General features: G+C 45.6%; 1 protein-coding gene across 1 annotated transcript; it reads right to left on the bottom strand.

Moving 5' to 3' along the window:
- Window positions 1–922: 922 nt before the first annotated feature.
- Window positions 923–22,051, bottom strand: KCTD9 (potassium channel tetramerization domain containing 9). The gene is made up of 12 exons (XM_077469750.1): window positions 21,885–22,051; window positions 17,716–17,840; window positions 15,986–16,029; window positions 15,583–15,679; window positions 12,309–12,367; window positions 10,963–11,091; window positions 10,824–10,891; window positions 10,415–10,510; window positions 8,451–8,600; window positions 6,377–6,482; window positions 6,100–6,233; window positions 923–2,024 (listed from the first exon to the last, which is right to left on the bottom strand). The coding sequence occupies exons 1-12, from the start codon at window positions 22,044–22,046 to the stop codon at window positions 1,908–1,910; spliced, it is 1,287 nt and encodes a 428-aa protein (XP_077325876.1). The 5' UTR covers window positions 22,047–22,051; the 3' UTR covers window positions 923–1,907.
- Window positions 22,052–22,144: the final 93 nt, after the last annotated feature.

Consider the following 22,144-nt stretch of genomic DNA (forward strand, 5'->3'; position numbering starts at 1 on the left):
GCTATAATCTATACCATAGAAGTGCCTCCCCCGGCCCATCATCGGCCTATGACTAATATAATTATGTCTACAATGTTTTACACAGAATTGTAAACCCCCCCCCCGCCTGTCGTACCATGCGCCCCCCCCCCCCCTACCTCACCGCCGGGATACCTTGCACCTGTAAACCACGAGGAGACCTAGCGAAGGAGACTCCGGCGATCCCACCGTTCGAAAGGCGCGCGAAAATGACGTCAGCGCAACCCGGAAGTGACGAGCGTCAGCTGTTCTGAACAGGAACCAGAGCCGAGCCGACGAGGGACCTGTAGGAAGGAGGAGGGATATATACCCCTCAAACTCCTCCTACAAATCCAGGCCGGCCTCCGGCCAGCCTTCAGACTTATCCACAGCACAACTGGGAGTGCATGGAAAGGTTATCTTCACGTCACATCCGTCCCCTTCTATTCAGCAGGGGATCTGCTCACCAATTCTCAGCTAAATAGAGCAGACAAAGCCCATGGGAAAAGGGCCTTAAGCTGCATTTACACCTTCCTGCACACAATTTCAGATGTTCTAACATTCTCAACAATTATGCATTTTCATGCTCTGCCAAAGTCCAACATTTTAAAATTCAAGTTTTAGATAGATAGATGGGACACACACACACACACACACACACACACACACACACACACACACAGGTTTAGCATAACAGCAAAACAAGCATATGCAGAAGGAAGAGGTAAACAATGTAGCCATCATATTTTTATCTCATGGACAGGTATACTTAACTATACATTACAAAATGGAGCTTTGACACGCTAGGTTTTGTTTGAAAATATTATGCAAGAAATTTCCCTTACTGAGTGGGGAAGGTTCCAAATATTTCAATACCTGAAATACAGAGTTGTGACTAAAACATGACTATAAAGAAGACAGTCAGTCAAAATCAATCAAAAAATATTTATTGTATATATAGATTGAGGGAAAGGGGGTAACAGTTCAGCACTTCATCTTGTCATTTGCATAACTAAATAACTCCAGAAGCAGCTGTGACAGTTGCTTTAAGGCACTCGGTAACCCCTGACCTGCAGCGGGCCCAGAAACCTCTGTGATAAGTGACTGGACCACAGGACAAAGGACTAGACAGATATGACAGGTCTAATCTATCACCGATATGGGCTACATGGGATCGAGTAGCCAGTCTAATCCTACTCTGTCAAGAACAGCATGAACGACCTATGACCCTCTAGCAGCTGATAAACATCAAAGTCTTAATGTGCCTGCTGGGCCTTGTAGTACAGCAGAGGGACAAAGGCTTCCCAAAACTGGTCTAAGACCACAGATGCCAGCTTGCTATTCAACACTTTCTTCTACATATCCATAATTTGTGCTACACAATTTGAATCACGTGTGCATAGATTAAAGGTTTGCGTGGGTTCTGTAGGCAAACCTTGGAATGGTCACAATGCAGCAGTAACAGCCAATAGAAAACACATCTAAACTCCACCAGCAGCTGTCAAGTAAAGTATATGCAAGGAGTAAAACTAGTCATCATCTCTTCAAGCCCTTGTCTTATATGTCAGTGATATTGATCAAGCCTTATTGGCAGTCCAATAAGATACCGAACCACACCGTCCTGCCAGTCTGGTACAACTACCGCAACCTTAATATACCACAGGAGAGGTGTGCAAATTCCTCCAGATCTCTTATGCCATAAATCTGAAGCAGGTTTGTGTGTTTATATATAATAAGAGCTACATGTAGGTAACACATTGGACACGTGTCCTCTGTGCACGTTACCAAGAGATTAAAGTAGGCGGTTACGGTATAGAGATTATAGGTCTGCCTTGGCAGTACAGGCAAAAGGCAAAGCGTCTCCAGTATGCCAGCAATCAGAGGCGCAGAGCCTTGCTCCATGTGAGAGTTTATCTGACACTCTGCGACATGTGTAGTGGTGTAAGCATCTCTTCAAATATTGCGCCTTTTACATTGGATCCCCGGAGGTTCGCTTCTTGGAGATCACAACCGGACAGATCACAGTTCTGTTGGGAAAGAAAGAAGAAGCGGTAGAAAATAAAAAATTACAAGTAACTTCAGGAAGCAAGTACAATAATACAAAACATTGCCAATACTACCCAGAGAAAAAAACACACACAGCAGTGCCGAAACCAGAAAATCCACTCAGTTTACTCTACAGAACATCCAACGAGATGCAATCTTCAGTTCAGGCATGTGAATTGCATCTGTATATAGTTTTATTTTGCTCAGGACAAAACCAACAATACAAAAAACTGATTAAAAAGTGTATAAAAACCCTAAAGCCCCATTAACATTTTGGGATTTGGGATTGTGGGCAGAACGGCTACGATTCTGCCAGTGATCCCAAATCGCAAGGCAATCGCTGCATGCATTTGAGTGCTATTATCCTTCAATGGCTCCCCAAACGTAATGCAATTCTGCGCCTTCACAAATCGCATGAAGCTCTTTGCCCAAAAGAGCGCAGGAGCTTCACACACACAGGTCTATGCGGTATGTAGAATCGCATGTCAAAAACACTTGTTCCCGCTATAATGTGAACTGGGCTTAATACTGAACTTCCCCCAGTTGTTCCTCTTGATCCGTTAGATATACTCACTATTAAAAAAAAGTGCTTTATTATACCTGTTTGAGAAGAGCAAAAAATACTTGTTAATCTTGCTAGACATCTCATCAGCTAACAGTGCAGTACAGGAAGTTATCAGTTTGCATTTGTTCTCAGGATCTATATTATTGACAGGGAGATTTCCCAATAGTCCTGCCTCGTTTTTGTTGTCCTCATACAATAGGATGAAGCAAGTGCTGTCACCCTAAGGCCGCGTACACACGGGCGGATTGTCTGTCCAACTTAGTCCGCTGAACTGTGTTTCAGCGGACAATCCGCTCGTGTGTGGGCTTCAGCGGACTTTTTCAGCGGACTGTCTGACGAACAAAGTCTTACGGAATTTCCGTAATTTTGTCCGTTCAAACTTGGTTTCAGCGGACAGTCCGCTCGTGTGTAGGCAAGTTGGACGGACTAAGTATGGCGCATGCTCAGAAAGGATTTACACGGCCGAAGGTTGCATTGCAGTGTATTGGACGTCGTTTTTCTAGTCCCGTCGTACGTGCCGTACACGTCATCACGCACGCTTTCAGCTGACTGTCTGCTCATCGTGTGGTCAAGTCCGTTCATTCAAATTTTGAACGGACTGTCTGTCGGATTGTCTGACGAACTTAGTTGGGCAGACAATCCGCCCGTGTGCACGCGGCCCAAGGCTGAAAAGAGTCTAATGCCCTGTACACACAGATGGACATTCTGATGGCAAAATCCGTCTGATTTTTTTTTCCCACGGATTTTGGCCCAGACTTGTCTTGCATACACACGGTCGCACAAAGTTGTCATAAAATCCGATCATTCAGAACGAGGAGACGTACAACACGGCTATAAAGAGGGCAGTAGCCAATAGCTTTCGACTCGTAATTTATTCTGAGCATGCGTGGCACTTTGTGCGTCGGAAATTGTATATACACATGATCGGAATTTAAACGATCGGATTTTGTTGTCGGAAAATTTTAGATCCAGATCTCAAATTTTGTGTATTGGAAATTCCGACGGAAAACGTCCGATGGAGCCCACACATGATCGGAATTTCACACAGTTCGATCCTACATTTTCCGTCGGAAAGTCCGACCGTGTGTTCAGGGCATTACTGGCAGAGTTGCCAGGGAAAAGGAAGGGAGAAAAAAAAAAAAAAAAGGGCTAACTTCGGGTGCAAAAATAAAACAAACATTTTCGTTTGTTATTCATTAAGGGATTAGAACATCTGTCAGTTTTTCATTGCCGCCTGTGGCCCTGTCTGAGAGAGACATCCTCGCCATTTGTCCGGTTTCCCTTAATCGAAAGTGAAAATAAAAATCTAACTATTTCTGTTGACAACCAGGGACTCCTTCACTTTGGAGAGATTTCCTCTCACTTCCTGTTTTGGTAATGGGACAGGATGTGGAGAAAAATCTTCTCAAATGGGACACACGGCAAAAAAAAAAAAAAATAAAAAAAAAAAATCAGACAGAAGTTGTCTTAAAGTAGAACTATAGGGAAAACTTTTTCCTTTTGGATAAAACAAGAGGGATATAACCCCCGTCAGATTTTTTTTTTTTTTTTCCACCGTCTGTGTACCATTACAGAGATTTCCCTTCACTTTCTGTCCCATAGTCAAACAGGAAGTGAGATGAAATCCCTGCAAATTAAGAGAATCCTTGGGACCCCACAAGTCACCAGAACTACTGACCTCATAAGATTTCCCCTCTATTACTTTTCTGGGGACAACCCAGAATTTGGGACTTTTTTACTTTCACGGATAATGGTAAACAGAACAAAGAGAGGGAGAACCTCCTTAACATGGGCAGAGATGGCAATAAAAACTGACAAGTATTCTAACCCCTCGCCACGCTATCCAATTTTTTCAAATTTTTTTTTTCCCCCCCTTTAGTTATACTTTAAAGTGGTTGTAAACCCTTACAACCAACTTTGACCTACAGGTAAGCCTAGATTAAGGCTTACCTGTAGATCCAAGAATTATCTCCTAAACCTATACGGTTTAGGAGATATTTACCCGAAGACAGCCACCGCTGTCTACGGCGCATGCGCCGTAGACAGCTGCGTGCAGGCGCACTGGGCAGGCCGCAGAGATATGCCGTGAGTGTCGGCTCCCGTGCGCATGCTGTGATTCGCCGGAGCAGCGAGACCCAGAAGTCACTCCGAGATCCATGTCAGCGGCGGACATGAAGACGGAGGACCGCTTCGGGGGCTTCGTTCTCAGGTAAGTTATTCATAATGAGCTAGTATGCTATGCATACTAGCTCATTATGCCATTGCCTTACAGGGTGTGTTTTTTTTTTTTTAGCCTTTACTTCCTCTTTAAGCAAGACATCAGCTGAGGCGAGAGGAAGAGGGAGGGAGGGTACACAGAGGGGAGGAGTGTGACGAGGGCCATTACATGACCATTAACTTGCATATGTTCGCAAAAGATTCTGGGTAATGATCTGTGCACGCTCTCAGGGTTGTTCTCAGCTAAATCTTTGGCAATTTGAATGGCGGATATCATTCAGTGGGTAGTCTTGTGACTTGGAGAGTTTTTTCAGTTGGCAGGAGATAAATACAGATTAGGGTTCTATGATAATTGGAGCAGTGAAGGAATGCTCCAAGCCTGGAGATCAGCCTCAGGCAAGGCAGAAGAAAGTGGAGACCACCGTTGGTCCCTGGAAGGAGAATAGCCAGCTTGGACTGCAAGAACCTCCACCTCCTGATCAGCTGGGAACAGGGTCGTGTGTCCCACTGCAGCAGTTGCATGGAGGCTAAATGGGCAGCGGCTTACCCACAAGGAGCTACCACGATTGGCTCCAAGATGCCCAGAGGCTCCTCCCACCCAATTCTGCCCTTTTTAACCCCACTGTGAATCTTTCATACCCCCTCATCACTTATTCACCCTATCCTGATCAACCAGCTTCATAAAAGACATGGTTTGACAAGTCTGGTATGGAGAAACTTGAGTGACCTGCACAGAACTCTGAATTTAACCCAATAAAGTCCATGTACACCCCAACAATTTAACCATTTATTTGTTGCCCTTTTTCTGTAAAATACAGAATTTAAAAAGTGCTTTAAAGAGATATTTTTAATAAGTTAAGGAAAGAAACCGATAAGATCTTACCAGGAATCTTGTGAGCTAATAATTTTCTGCGCCCTTTGCCTGTGCTGATTTATCAAATACATTGTTCTTAGCTACCACTGAGGACTACAGAACCCTGCCCATCTATGTTTTGGAGAATAAGAGAGGGTCAAGTTACTGTTGTCCTGATACAGAAGGGTAAGTAAGCATGGTCATACTACAGGAACGGTCACCAGGTTAAAATAAAATGTAAAAAATATCCTGAAAAATAAACGAATGCACACATTACATCTAAGGACTGGTGTGTGACAATATATTATTATTATTTTTTTTTTTTAAAGTTTAGATATGCTTTAATGCCAATGGTTTTTGAATGGGATGTCCAACAAACTTTTGTCCATAGAGCGTACATTTATGAACTTAGCCTTCTCACCTCCAAGTCTGTTCCTGCCAAGGTAGCACCACGTAGATTGCAGTTTTTCAGTTTGGCATTTTTCAGGGTTGCAACACGCAAGTTTATCCCAGTCATCTGACTGCCCTCCATGTCAACACCCTTTAGATTAGCTCCTAAAAGAAGGGGGGGGAAGGGAACACACACAAAAATAAGTTTCTGACCCTCATAAAAAAAAAAATAAATAAAAAAAAAAAAGTTTATGAATATTTACTTTATCTATTATACTGTCAATCGTATTAAATGTTTTTCCTCTAACCTTCCAGATTGGCTTTCAGGCCAGATGGGTCCTCAAAGTTACATCCTATCAGGGAGGCTCCTTCTGCATTGGAACAGAGCATCTTCACACCCTGTAAATTGGCTCCCTGGAAAAGTAAACAGAACAATTAGAACATTTAAAGATGCATTTATCAGAGGACACAATTCAGTTTCAGGCTTTTAGAAATTGTATTACTGAACATCACTTCAGCACCAGCTACAGCTGGTTGTATAGGGTAACTATGACTTGTTACAATGAAGGAACCCAGGACTGTCCCAAGCTATAGACAAGTGGGCGGGTCTGATCAGAAGGCAGGTTCCACCCCTTTACTCGCTGCTTGTGACTCAGCCATGCTTTGATACATAAGCAACTTAAGAAAAACGGTTAAGAGTAGTAGTAATAGAACCTAACATGACATGTCATACTTACCTGCTCTATGTAGAAGTTTTTCACAGACCAGCCCAGATACTCCTCTGCTCAGGTTTTCTGCCGGCGCTCCAGGCCCCCCTGCTTGCTCTGGGGACACTCGTGTCACTCCTTCCTCACTGGCTGTGATTGACCCCAGAGAGAGCCAATGACTCCCGCTGCCATCTCTCAGCCAACAAGGAGGCAGAGACCCGGGAGAGCTTCATCTGCATGCATAGAATGCATGAAACTAAAAAACCTTCAACCAAATTAAAACCTTTATAACAAAATTATTTTCCCTTTAGGTCCACTAATTGAAGTTTACCGATACAGAATTTGGCTCAATTTATCCCCAAATACTCACTCCTCTCTCATGCTTGCTAACATATTCATCCCAGTACCTGGGACACGGTCATCACCCACCAACCCACACTTAAACACCCACCTTCCAAGCAGTCCTATCCAGATCAGACACTTTCTGGGACAGCCCTGCCCAGACCTTAGCCACCTTCCAAGCAGTCCCGCAACCCCAATTATGTGTGGACCTTCCATTTGTAGCCGCAATCCCTTTAGTCAATATCTTTATGTTACAGCACATGCTCAGTCACTCAAATAAGGGTAATGTGGTCATCTATGCACTTTCCAATATCACTCCCTCTCAGTGTGCTTTCCCCTGCAAGGCAGTGTTTAAGTATAACTAAAGGCAAAACTTATTTATTTTGGATCGAGTGCAGAGGGATTAGAACACCTATTAGGTTTTTATTGCTGTCTGTGCCCCCCATTAGGGAGATTTGCCCTCTCCATTTGTCTGGTTTACGATTATCATTGATAGTGAAAGTATAAGAAAAGCTAAAAATACAGAAAAGTAAATAAATAGAGGGAAAATCTTCCAATGAGGACACTAGTTGTGGTGAACTGGGGGTCCCCAAGGAACTCCCCTAATTTGCAGGGATTTCCTCTCACTTCCTGTTTGGCTAACGGGACAGGAAATGAAATCTCCCCAATGGGACGCAGATGGCAAAAACTAACATTACAGGGCACGCTTACTCTATCCAAAATGAAAAGAAGAAAAAAAAAAAAAAAAAAAGGTTTTGTCTATAGTTCTACTTTAATACAAGACACAAAGTTTCATGGATTGGTTTTCAGAAATGATGGCCTGCACAGGAAAGCAAGGAAGAAAGTAGCCGACATACGATTCGAGAGTTACGTTTCCTGTGAGGTTAAAGTTAAAGTTTAACAACACTTTAACCTCACACAAAACCTTGTGTAGCCCAAGGTGGGGGGGGAATGGGTGAGGTGCATGACTGCTAGACTGATTTATTGTTTGCAAGGAAGTGTAGTGCTGTCTGGTGCCAAGGTAGGTCTACTGAGAATTTTCAGTTGTGCTTCAGGTCTACAAATGCCTGACTGGATATTATGGATGAAAAGGGACTTCAAAAGTAATGCCATTATAGTGACCATACGTGTTAGAATCTGATTGCATTGATATGTATTTACAAAAAAATAGACAAGTCATATGTGGCAGTATGATGAGAAATGAAAAAAATAAAAAAAATAAATAAAAATAAATCATAACCAAACTGAACTTAAAATGTAAAAATAGACAGACTATATTACACAGACAATCTTTTTCCCCCATGCTTCTACAGTTATGCAGACCCATCCTTACATCCAGTACAGATCCAGACAGGTCTGCTCGTTCCAGACAAGACCCACATAGGTTGGCCTGAGTTAGGTTGCAGCCGCTCAAGTTTGCCATCTTGAAGTTTATATATCGCAGGTCCAAGCGAGAGAGATCAGCTCCACTAAAATTAAGACCCTGTAAAAAGGTCAGAGATTAAAAAAAAAAAAAGGGTTTAAAAAAGACAAGTATACATACAATGTCCTTCATCACTTTGTTTTTTATGGCACTCTTCACCTTATTAATAATGCTTATGTTACGCTTGGTGCTGGCTGACAAAATCAACAAAGGATATTAAATAAAGTTTGGGAATGGTTTACTATAACTTGTTCAAGGCTGGGTTCACACACACATGCTAATGGGATACGGTTTTCCCACATCCAATTCGCATTACAAGAGTGTGACCGGCTCTCTATGAAGTCGGTTCACATATCTTCGTTGTGGCTGCTGAGAGACTTGCACAGGAACACTGTGCGTCATTGGCTCCATTTCAGGACCGAATTCAGGCTAAAATTCAGCCCTAAAACAGAGAACAGGGACAGACCGGACCCCTACTGCGAGCCTACTGGACCGGACCCCTACTAAGAGGTGTGAACCCAGCCTAAAATGGTGTCAGTACTAAACAGACTTCCATCTACTGGTGACCAAAACAGAGAACCCTGTTTAGTCCTAAACTGGGCCATTTCTGTACCAGATAACAGTTTCTGGGTCCCCTGGCTGCGATAATCACAAGTGCACTGCAGTGACCCAAGTATTATAGCTGATCGTACAGATATACGGAAGTTGATAGACAGATACTACCTTCATGTGCATCCCAAAAGCATTAGGTTACTCCCTGAGCTTCCCATTGGGGTTGCTATAGTTGGAAATGAGTATTCAGCTGATGTGTTTTCAAATATCCAAATCTAGAGCTCAGGCTGCTAAGCCCACTGCATACTTTGGATAGTTTATTCGGAAAGGTGAGGTTCCCCAAGTGTCTGTCTTCTGTTATCCCTTATATGACGCAGAATCCACTATGGACTTGTGATACTGGTACTGGTTTTGATTGTTGTGTTGCAGTGCATTAGTGGTTGTAAACCTCAGACATGAAATATGAACAAAGCATGTACACTAGTGTGTGCTTGTCTCAATCCAGAGCACCAAGTGTCATTTCTGTCTGCTGCTTTGCTCCTCTTCTATTAACAAAAGTCACTTTTAACATGTTTTCCTGACATCAAGAAAAATGGCTCCTTACTTAGCTCTGCGGAGTTAAAAAGTGGTTGTATAGCCAAATTGGGGACTTTTACCTACAGGAAAGCCTATAATAAGGGTTACCTGTAGGTAAAAAAAATAAAAAAATTAATGAAAATGGACAAGTGAAAGAGCCCTTAAAATGATTGTAAAATGATCACATTGTAAAACAACCCACTCAGTTTAATATAGGAATGAAAAGGCAAAACATTTGTGCACGATAAAAAAAACCCACACCACACACACACACACAATTATAAATACCCCTTTTCCACCCTCTCTTATAAGTGAACACATTCTCTCTGTTCTCAGTTGCATAAGAGTTGGGGGGAGGAGAAGCAACTGCACACTGAGCTTCCCAGTGAATGGCTGTGCAGGGGAGATGTCTCAGGACAGGTCTGATCATTGGAGAAGAGCAGCCCGAGTTAACATCATAGCTAGAGAACTGACCATGCTGTATTCTCCTGGTTAGCGTGGTCAGATTTTTTTTTTTAATAGGAAAGCAGACTGACTGGCAGGGACACCAGGGATGTCACACAAAGGGTGCAATACAAAGAATACAGGAGACTTTCATACAAATACACAGTACAGCAGACATATTAGGAATATGAAATATTGGGTTTACATATTCTTTAACAAACCTCTTTAAACAAGGATAAAAAAAAAAAAAAAAGAAAAAAAAAATCTGCAAATCTAATGTTTTTTTAATGCCTTCAACTCACCTGACAGCGAAGTTCTGATTTGGTTGGAGTGGCGAGAAGAAAACGTATGAACTCCTTGCGAGATATAGGGGAGTGGTCCTCGGCAGGCTGTGAATTCTACAGTACAAAACGTGACAAATCTGAAGGCACCGGGAATAATGGGATCATCCTTCTAAATATAAACAAACATTCACTACAAATGGGAAAAATATTCCCAAAAGCCAGTCCTCCCTCAAAATGACATCCATAGGTCTGATGTTTTGTGAATCAAGTGCAAATAAACTTTAAGCAGGTTACGGACAGAGTCACTAAGTAGTTATAAAAAGGGGAAACAATTTGCAAATAATAAAAAATTGGTCAGATAAAAGGTTTAGTCAAAATATCCAACATTTAACATGCATAAAAGTACATAAATAAGCATATCCATTACCTTTATTGCCAGTTCTAGGTGTTCAATCAGGGAATCTATGCCAAAGAACTTGGCTTCCTCCAAGACCCCTGTAGAAAAACCAGATTAAATTCTTCTGCAAGATACAAATTATTATACAAGCCTACTTCACAGAGCTCACCCAACAAATTGACCCCATCATTGACGATGAGCTGACCATGGCGAAGGTAGTTCAGTATTGGCTCAAAGTATTCTGGGCTGCGGTCAATCAGAAAAGCTCCTCTGTGATCCCTCTTATTTCCCCAGCCATCTACAGAAACAAAGACCGTAAAATGAATGATAAAACACAAGCAAGACCAAAATTACGACATATCACTTCACCAGCTGCATATTTGTTCTGAATCAGTGATTTATAGACACACAGGGGTTGCCCACAAGAAATTTTCACTATACAAAAGGAAATTTTCTTTTAGCTTCGGGAAGAGATTAAGCTCTGCTGACTTAACGTCAAATCACATGCAATCATGAATACTTTTTTTTCTCTTGCTTGTGATTGGGTATTGATCGCAAAGTGATTTATTTTTTTACCGCATTCACTAAACTAGGGGAACATTTCCTTGCAAAATGAACAGCCTACTTGTAGTTAGTAAATAAATCCTATAGGGCAGTAATGGCAAACCTCGGCACACCAGATGTTTTGGAACTAACAAACCATTTCCAGTGATGCTCCACTACACTGAAGAGTGCCAGAGCATCATGGGAAATGTAGTTCCAAAACATCTGGGGTGCCAAGGTTTGCCATCACTGCCACAGAGTGTCATGGACAACCTAACCAGGACATAGTGTTATCAGGAGACCAGGATCACCCTGTATTTCTCTCATCACATTTATTTGAAAATTGAGCCAAGCCTCCCCCCTCCCACCCAATGTTTTAGGTTCTTATTTAGTAGATACCAATAGACAGGGTTAAAGCAGTCCAAATCAAATCTATAATCAATTCACCCGTTAGAGCAATTGTCTTCAAACTGTGGCCTGGGAGTCGGATATGGCCCTTTGCCTGCATTTATCTGGCCCTTGGGGCACAAACACCAAAGATGGGGCACTATTCCTCCCACTAAACCCAATGATGGGCACTATTCCTACCACTGATACCAACAATGGGGCACCATTCCTCCCACTAAAACAAAATGATGGCACATTCTTCACTCCCAACGACATCAGTTCATTTTATCCTTGTCACTGGTCACAGCCTGAACCCATAAAACCTGCAAGAAGAGTAAACTGGCCCACTGTTTAGAAAAGTTTGAAGACCCCCATCTCAGAGGGAGAATACAGATACATTTCCTCATTCATAGCATGGTTAAAATTATGGCTTTGACAACCAGTGAAACTGACATTAGTTCAGATTAAAGCTCAGGAAAAATTCTGCAGGATGACAAATCTTGGCCCATTTAAAATAGTAGAAGAAGAACAATATGACTAACTTTACAGGTTTTGTACATCAATTATCCACAGAGCACTACAAACCTCTGTCACTGAACATGTGCGATAGCATGCTGTCAGGCTCCTTGCTGACAAGGGTAGACCTACAGAGATTAAGATAAAAAGACAAAAACGATGATTAGAAAATGAAATTTGCGTAGAACACCAATGCACATGTATCTGTTTGAAGCAGACTTCCTAATCATTGTCTAGTGATTACATATATTTCATTCTTAACCACTATATAATGCAAAATAAGAAATTGGATTTTGCTTCCCTAATTGTTGATGCAAGAGTTAGCCTTCTTTGCCCAGCTCTATCATTTGGTTTATAGTCTGCCACTGGGAGATGCTTTACATGCCCTGCACCTTTATTTAAAGCAGAACTTGACCCATTAAAAAAAAAAATAAAAAAAAATAAAAAACACACACCTTGATAAACAAATAATGTACTTTAGCAAAGAGCATACATTCCACATTAATAATTATACTACCAAAATAGTGTGCTGTAAATTGCCTCCAACATTGTTCCTGTTTCTTCTTGCTGGAGGCTGCCATTTTGCTGTAAATCATAAAGCGGAACTAAACCCATCGATTTACCAGTTTAACCAGTTGCCGACCGCCGCACGACGATGTACGTCGACAGAATGGCACGGGCAGGCATATGGGCGTACCTGTACGTCCCTGCCTTCCCGCGGGTGGGGGCCCGTTCGGGCCCCCCCGATGCCAGCAGCGGTCGGAATCCGTTCAGGAGCGATCTGGGATGAGGGGGCGGCCATTCATTCATGGCCACCCCCTCGCGATCGCTCCTGACGAATGGAAGTCCAGCGTGACATCACTTCCTCTCCTGTAATGTAAACACAGGCAGAGGAAGTGATGTAATCTCTCCTCGTGTCGGTCTTTTTCGTTCCGGCACTGAGGAGAGAGGATCGGTGAGTTGCACCAACACACCACACGTACAGTAGAACACGGCAGGCACACATTCACCCCCCGATCACCCCCCCGATCACCCCTGCACCCCCAGTGACACCAATTGCATTTTTTATTTTTTTTGCATTGGTGTAATTTGTGACTGTAATAACTGTTAGGGCAGTTAGGGTTAGCCCCTTTAGCTCTAGGCTACCCCCCTAACCCCCCCAATAAAGGTTTAACCCCGTGATCACCCCCCGTCGCCAGTGTCACTAATAAGCGATCATTTTTCTGATCGCTGTATTAGTGTCACAGGTGACGCTAGTTAGGCAGGTAAGTATTTAGGTTCGCCGCAGCTTTTTATAGCGTCAGGGACCCCCATATACTACCGCATAAAGCCCCCTGATTGCCCCCTAGTTAACCCTTTCACCAGTGATCACCATATAACTGTTACAGGTGACGCTGGTTGGTTAGTTATTTTTTTTATAGTTTCAGGGCACCCGCCATTTATTACCTAATAAAGGTTTAACCCCCTGATCACCCGGCGGGTGATATAAGTTTGAGGGTCAGATAAGGTCTGCGTCGCCCCAGGCAGCGTCAGGTTAGTGCCAGTACCGCTAACACCCACGCGCAAAGCATACACCTCCCTTAGTAATATAGTATCTGATCAGATCTATATTAGCGTTGCCAGCATTTTAGGTTTCCCAAAACGCATTGTTAGCGGGATCAGCCCAGATACCTGCTAGCAGCTGCGTTTAGCCCCTCCGCCAAGCCCAGCCCACCCAAGTGCAGTATCGATCGATCACTGTCACTTACAAAACACAACACACATAACTGCAGCGTTCGCAGAGTCAGGCTTGATCCCTGCGATCGCTAACAGTTTTTTTTGTAGCGTTTTGATACAGTCGCTGACAGCCCAAGTGCTTTTTTACCTGCGAGTCTCACTAGTGTACCCCTAAATTTAGAGCCCAAAATGGCAAAGCGAAGGTACACTAGTGAAGAGGCCTACACGTTTCTGAGCATGACAGATAGTGAAGAGGACGTCACTCATCTGTCAGATTCAGGCTCAGAATACGATCCTGTAGAGCAGTGGTCATCAACCCTGTCCTCAGGGCCCACTTCCAGGCCAGGTTTGCAAGATAACTGAAATACATGACAGGTGATATCATTTGCTGCTCGGTGATTGCAGTATTCTAGTCTGCATCTCCCCCAAGGTAATACATAAAACCTGGCCTGTTAGTGGGCCCTGAGGACAGGGTTGATGACCACTGCTGTAGAGGACAGCGGCTCCATGACAGATAGCTCTGGCGATGGAGATGAGGTCCCTGTTAAGGGCAGGTGTACCCGATCCCGAATGTATTCTGTTGTTCAGGTGGAGGAACCGCAGAGACATACTAGAGCCGCTCATCCTTCTGGTGAACTGGCAAGCACCAGCGGCCTAGTACACCCTGGACGTACATCCAGCACTGCAGTAGCATGTGGTGACATGGCGAGTCCCATAAGTGCAGTTCAAGCTGGTGAGGTGGCAAGCACAAGTAGTGTCCCGCTGCCACCAAGACAAAGACAAAGACAGGCCCGTCGTACCCATAGTGCCCTTCCTGCAGAATTCGCCAATCCTAATTGGGTGCCCACCACTTCTGCAGAACCCGTACTTCCCCCATTCACTGGCCAACCTGGCATTAACGTGGAAACAGTTGATTTTACGACACTTGACTTTTACTCACTGTTTTTCACCGAAGATCTCTATAGATCTATTGTGGACCAAACCAATTTGTACGCTGGTCAACACATCGCCACTGTTCCCCAGTCCGTCCTTGCCAGACAATGGAAACCAGTTACGGTTTCCGAATTTAAAATCTTTCTGGGCCTCTCCCTCAACATGGGCATAACCAAAAAGAGTGAGTTGCGGTCATATTGGTCCACTGACCCAATTCACCATATGCGCGTGTTCTCTGCTTCCATATCCAGGGCACGATACGAGCAGATTTTGCGGTTCATGCACTTCAGCGACAATGAACTCTGTCGTCCTCGTGGAGACCCTGAATACGATCGACTCTACAAAATTCGGCCCCTCAGAAACCACTTCAACCAACGTTTTGCAGACTTGTTTACTCCCCATCAAGTTGTCTGCGTTGATGAATCCCTGATTAAGTTTTCTGGTCGCTTGTCATTCAAACAATACGTTCCCAACAAGCGTTCCAGATACGGGGTCAAGATGTATAAGCTCTGTGACAAGGCCACAGGCTATACACTTGTATTAAATCTGCAGTTATATCTGAAGCACCTAAATAGAGCGCTGAATGTAGTATCTGACAGGATAAACAGGACCATGTTACTGATTTAAAGTAAAATTCAGGCTATGAATTGTATAGATGTCTGACTAAATACCAGTACTAGGACACTATTCTTACCGTGTCGTGGTAAAATATTTGCCGCCCACATTCAATGTCAGCCAATCTGTGTGACATCCTGTTAATGGCTCATGGACCAAAGGCATTTCCAGGTCATCTAAAAGAAAGAAAGAAAGAAAGAAAGAAAGAAAGAAAGAAAGAAAGAAAGAAAGAAAGAAAAAAAAAAAAAATTATTTGTGCGTTTGTATGATTCTAAATAACGAAAAAAAAAATACAATATTAAATTTACTCCAAAAAAATCCCTGGATAAAAACGAATAGTGGCGGTTATATTTTCTGTTAGTAAGGAATAAAATGTAATGCGCTACGAATATAAAGCTGCACAAAATATGTATGTATATATAATTTATCTATAATTTCTAGTGTACTGCTATGAGAATTACATCAGACAGTGTACAACTCACCTGCACAAGGATCGCCATCGCTCACGTACAAGACATCGTTATCACTAGGACACAGAAACACACAAAAAGTTTTACATGACAGAAAAATAACTGCAGAGCATGCGAGAAAAAATAAAAAATTTAAAAAATAATGTCAGAACCTGTCTCTAGGGAGCGTTTCCTCTCACTTACTGTTCAGATACAGGAAGTAAAGAGAAATCTGCAGAGATGCGATATGGGTGACTTTTGTATGTCCAGCAGTGGAAGAAAGTCTGCTACTGCTTCCGGAACACATTGCTGCTTCCTGTATGTAGCACAAGCTACTATAGTATATTACAGCCTAAGCGGCAGCCAATCCGGTCTGGAAGGCCAATAACTAGTTTGGTCCAGGCTGGCATGAAAGGATTTGATTAAAGTGTCAGAAAACCTGAAATTCTCTTATAAACTTGGCAGGGCACTTTGCAGAAAAACCTGTGTGCAAGCAGGTGGTGCCACAGGTTTGCATTAAATACAGCTTAAAGCAAGCCAGCATGCCCAATTTCCTCCTACAGCTGAAACGCCAGCCAAGTGGCTCCTGTCCTCCAGAAAACAAAGTGCATGTAGCATTCTGTCCCATCTTTCTAGGTGATCTTCAAGGCTAGCTAGTGTAGTGGACAACACATTCTTCCCCTTTACTGTCTGACCACTCACCTAGCAAGGAGGGAAATACACAATCCATGAGCTTGCCCAAGACAGGGAGAAGGCGGGGCGGGGGGGGTGTCAGCTAAAGCCTTTAGCACTTTTCACACGAATGCCTCCACTAGCTTAGCTGGGATCTCTCCGCTGAGCAGGTGGATGGCAAGTCTGTGTCTGCACCACTATGCAGAGTGGACATGGACACTGTCCCGCTCTCCTCTATGGAGCAAACAGATGGAAACGGCCCACCTCTCGGTCTCCATCAGATGGACGAATGGGAAACAGGGACCACCATCTGCCAGATCCGGGTGTCACTGGACTTGTGTCGGCTAACATCCACTGCTCCATAGAAGAGACTGGAGGGTCTGATAAGGTCTGCCGTTTTTCAGGCAGACCTTATCGGACAGCCCAAATGAAAGGGGCTTTTCAGGTGTGCTCCCAGCGAAGCTGTACTCTACTCACATGCACTGTTTGTACATAATCAGTGGAGGCTGGAGTATTGTAACAAGGCTCCAGGTCATGAATGTATTACACAGACCACAGCACAGGGGTCATCCTCAATCACAGTAAGTTATGCCTTGTACACACGGTCGGACATTCCGACCACAAAATCCGTCAGATTTTTTCCAACGGATTTTGCCCGAAACTAGTGTTGCATACACACGGTCGGACAAAGTTATCGGAAAATCCGGTTGTTCGGAATGTGGTGATGTTCATTGCGTACGACGGGACTACGTACAGGCTAGTAGCCAATAGCTTTGGTCTCGTAATTTGATCTGAGCATGCGTGGCCCTTTGTCCGTCGGAATTCTCTACAAGCGATGTGATAAAAGTCTGATCAGATTTTTTTGTCCGAAAATTTTAGACCCTGCTCTCAAATTTTTTCAGTCGGAATTTCCGACGGAAAAAGTCTGATAGAGCCCACACAGGATCGGATTTTCCAACAACATAATCCGATTGGACCTTTTCCGCCGGAATTTCCGACCATGTGTACAGGGCATTAGTCTTCCATGAATTTGTAAAGAACAATTTTTTAGGAGAACTGAAAATGAAGATCTAAAAACCATGAGGAAGTACCGGATTAGGGCGATGTCATCGATGTGTCCACCTCTGTCATTGTATACATTTGTTGCATGGATTCCTAATTTCTTACTAGCGAGCGATAGAAGATCTGATATGGATGAGTCATACACGGCAACAACCTGTTGGGGAGAGAATGGCAGGAATTAGGAGGGAAGAAAGAAAAGAGGCAGACATGGCTAGGAGGATATTACTGGAGTTAGTAAAACATTGGAATCTTGAGGAGGGTATGCCTTTGGGGGGGGGGGGGGGGGGGAGACCTATACTTGGGAATCACTCCTATTGCCACATCCGTAATCGTAATAATTGGATATAGGAGGGAGAGGGAAAACCTTAAGGTTTGGATTTTAGAGGCATTGTAGACCACATGAAATATGTAAAAATATATAAACACTTTATTGGTACAATACATTAAAAATAATTTGCATGGAGCAAGGACGTGGAACTTGAAAACGTGTGTTCACATATGTGCGAAATGTAGACAAAATTGACATACTATAACAGTTTCTTGTTACACCATGTAGTATAAGTGAGCCCCTGTGCATCAACACGTTTCGCTGGATCGCTTCATCAGGATTCATGCACTCATGAGAGAAACAGGTCTCACTTGTCTGCATCAAAACAAACACGGATGTAAAAAGATCTCCCTGGGCAGACACCGGACAGTCAAATTCAAATGCAAGTCACAGTGACCAAGAGGTGAGCATTTAAATCACTGTATACAGCATCTCACAAAAGTGAGTACACCCCTCACATTTTTGTAAATATTTTATTATATCTTTTCATGTGACAACACTGAAGAAATGTCACTTTGCTACAATGTAAAGTAGTGGGTGTACAGCTTGTATAACAGTGTAAATTTTGCTGTCACCTCAAAATAACTCAATACACAGCCATTAATGTCTAAACCACTGGCAACAAAAGTGAGTACACCCCTAAGTGAAAATGTCCAAATTGGGCCCAAAGTGTCAATATTTTGTGTGACCATCATTATTTTCCAGCACTGCCTTAATCCTCTTGGCCATGGAATTCACCAGAGCTTCACAGGTTGCCACGGGAGTCCTCTTCCATTCCTCCATTACAACATCACAGAGCTGGTGATGGGGGAAGACCGCACCTGAAAAGACCCTACACCCGAAGGGAGCCCGCACCTGAAAAGACCCTACACCCGAGGGGAGCCCGCACCTGAAAAGACCCTACGCCCGAGGGGAGCCCGCACCTGAAAAGACCCTACGCCCGAGGGGAGCCCGCACCTGAAAAGACCCTACGCCCGAGGGGAGCCCGCACCTGAAAAGACCCTACGCCCGAGGGGAGCCCGCACCTGAAAAGACCCTACGCCCGAGGGGAGCCCGCACCTGAAAAGACCCTACGCCCGAGGGGAGCCCGCACCTGAAAAGACCCTACGCCCGAGGGGAGCCCGCACCTGAAAAGACCCTACGCCCGAGGGGAGCCCGCACCTGAAAAGACCCTACGCCCGAGGGGAGCCCGCACCTGAAAAGACCCTACGCCCGAGGGGAGCCCGCACCTGAAAAGACCCTACGCCCGAGGGGAGCCCGCACCTGAAAAGACCCTACGCCCGAGGGGAGCCCGCACCTGAAAAGACCCTACGCCCGAGGGGAGCCCGCACCTGAAAAGACCCTACGCCCGAGGGGAGCCCGCACCTGAAAAGACCCTACGCCCGAGGGGAGCCCGCACCTGAAAAGACCCTACGCCCGAGGGGAGCCCGCACCTGAAAAGACCCTACACCCGAGGGGAGCCCGCACCTGAAAAGACCCTACACCCGAGGGGAGCCCGCACCTGAAAAGACCCTACACCCGAGGGGAGCCCGCACCTGAAAAGACCCTACACCCGAGGGGAGCCCGCACCTGAAAAGACCCTACACCCGAGGGGAGCCCGCACCTGAAAAGACCCTACACCCGAGGGGAGCCCGCACCTAAAAAGACCCTACACCCGAGGGGAGCCCGCACCTGAAAAGACCCTACACCCGAGGGGAGCCCGCACCTGAAAAGACCCTACACCCGAGGGGAGCCCGCACCTGAAAAGACCCTACACCCGAGGGGAGCCCGCACCTGAAAAGACCCTACACCCGAGGGGAGCCCGCACCTGAAAAGACCCTACACCCGAGGGGAGCCCGCACCTGAAAAGACCCTACACCCGAGGGGAGCCCGCACCTGAAAAGACCCTACACCCGAGGGGAGCCCGCACCTGAAAAGACCCTACACCCGAGGGGAGCCCGCACCTGAAAAGACCCTACACCCGAGGGGAGCCCGCACCTGAAAAGACCCTACACCCGAGGGGAGCCCGCACCTGAAAAGACCCTACACCCGAGGGGAGCCCGCACCTGAAAAGACCCTACACCCGAGGGGAGCCCGCACCTGAAAAGACCCTACACCCGAGGGGAGCCCGCACCTGAAAAGACCCTACACCCGAGGGGAGCCCGCACCTGAAAAGACCCTACACCCGAGGGGAGCCCGCACCTGAAAAGACCCTACAGCCAAAGGGAGCCCGCACCTGAAAAGACCCTACAGCCAAGGGGAGCCCGCACCTGAAAAGACCCTACACCCAAGGGGAGCCCGCACCTGAAAAGACCCTACACCCAAGGGGAGCCCGCACCTGAAAAGACCCTACACCCAAGGGGAGCCCGCACCTGAAAAGACCCTACACCCAAGGGGAGCCCGCACCTGAAAAGACCCTACACCCAAGGGGAGCCCGCACCTGAAAAGACCCTACACCCAAGGGGAGCCCGCACCTGAAAAGACTAGGGGTGCAACGTATCGTCACCGATCCGTGATGCGAACGGGTCACCCCGCTCAGATCGGCACATGCCGCGCTCTGCGGTCTCGGCCTTAGGAAAGGCCGCGGCTTCGGCCTAGCTCCGAATCGGCGGCCATCTTTCTACACCCAGGCTGTTTACACTGTGATCGCTCCGACAGAGCGATCACTTGTAAACAAACCGGCGTCATGTCATGACGCCGGTTTCTCTCTCCCCTCTCTGTACTAATCTGTACAGTGGAGGGGAGAGATCCAGAGATGGAAGCAGCCATCCCTCCATACCCTGCAGTACCTAGCAATACCCTGCTGTTAGAAAAGTTTGTCCTGTAAGCATGTCTCCCTTTTGTGAGCCACATCAGAAATAAATTGTCTTCTCAATACATCTGGAGTTTTGACTGATCGCACAAGAAGATTCCTAACACCTGCCAATACCCTAGCAATACCCTGCCGATACCCTAGCAATGCCCAGCCAATACCCTAGCAATGCCCAGCCATAATCAGCCAATATTCCAGTGGTGGGGGGGGGGGGGGGATTGTGGATATTACAGTGGGGACTATATGGTTGTGGAATTTTTACAGGTTTTTGCAAATTAAATTATTATTTGCTGATCTGAAAAATGATCCGATCCGTGACTCTGATCCGAGGAACGTTCCGATCCGTGATTTTTTTGATCCGTTGCACCCCTAGAAAAGACCCTACACCCAAGGGGAGCCCGCACCTGAAAAGACCCTACACCCAAGGGGAGCCCGCACCTGAAAAGACCCTACACCCAAGGGGAGCCCGCACCTGAAAAGACCCTACACCCAAGGGGAGCCGGCACCTGAAAAGACCCTACACCCAAGGGGAGCCGGCACCTAAAAAGACCCTACACCCAAGGGGAGCCGGCACCTAAAAAGACCCTACACCCAAGGGGAGCCGGCACCTAAAAAGACCCTACACCCAAGGGGAGCCGGCACCTAAAAAGACCCTACACCCGGGGAGCCCGCACCTGAAAGATCATATATATGGTGAAGCACACACCAGCGGTATCTATACTTGGGAGTCGACATACCTGAAAGATCCTACACCAAGGAAAGCCCCCGGGGGGAGGGGGAAGAACCTATACTTGAGAATTCCCACACCTGAAGGAACCTACACCTGGGGGCTCCCACCCAAAAAAGCCAATACAACAGGGAGCCTACACCTGTAGAAGCCTATATCTAGGGAAGCCCACACCTGACACAACCTATACTTTGAAGTTCCTACACTTGGAGTATCTATAGTTGGGAGTTGGCACACCTGGGACAACCCACACCCAGGTATTCCTGCCAGTAGAGGGGTCATATAGGAGGATGTGAGGGGCCCCTTTTCTGGGAAGGCAGACATGGAGAGTGCCAACCGCTCTCCTCCTCACCTTGCCGGTCCGAGCACTCCCCTTCACGAACAGGGTGACCCTCTTCATACTCGGGTCCCTTCCCACATCAACCAACTCCCCTCTCCAGCCAACCCGGAAGAGAGCTGCGGAGCAACGTGACAGTTCCACGATCCCACCAATCCCAGATTCACGGCGAGACATTGATTATCCAATGACAGCAGGGAGTGGGCGGGGACAGAATGACTTCACGGTGGGCGTACCTGCAAACTTTTCACTGTGGCAAAACGAAGCCCCGCCTT

Source organism: Lithobates pipiens, unplaced genomic scaffold (assembly GCF_037356315.1).
Source record: "Lithobates pipiens isolate NorthernLeopardFrog02 unplaced genomic scaffold, aLitPip1_a1.2 Scaffold_8, whole genome shotgun sequence".
Taxonomy (NCBI): Eukaryota; Metazoa; Chordata; class Amphibia; order Anura; family Ranidae; genus Lithobates; species Lithobates pipiens.

Excerpts from the sequence above, each read along its gene's own strand:
- KCTD9 (XM_077469750.1), bottom strand. The coding sequence starts at position 22,046 with ATGTCTCGCCGTGAATCTGGGATTGGTGGGATCGTGGAACTGTCACGT. Across the intron at positions 16,030-17,715 it reads GATGACATCGCCCTAATCCG|TGATAACGATGTCTTGTACG; the intron begins GTACTTCCTCAT and ends TCTGTGTCCTAG. Across the intron at positions 15,680-15,985 it reads CGATGGCGATCCTTGTGCAG|ATGACCTGGAAATGCCTTTG; the intron begins GTGAGTTGTACA and ends TCTTTCTTTTAG.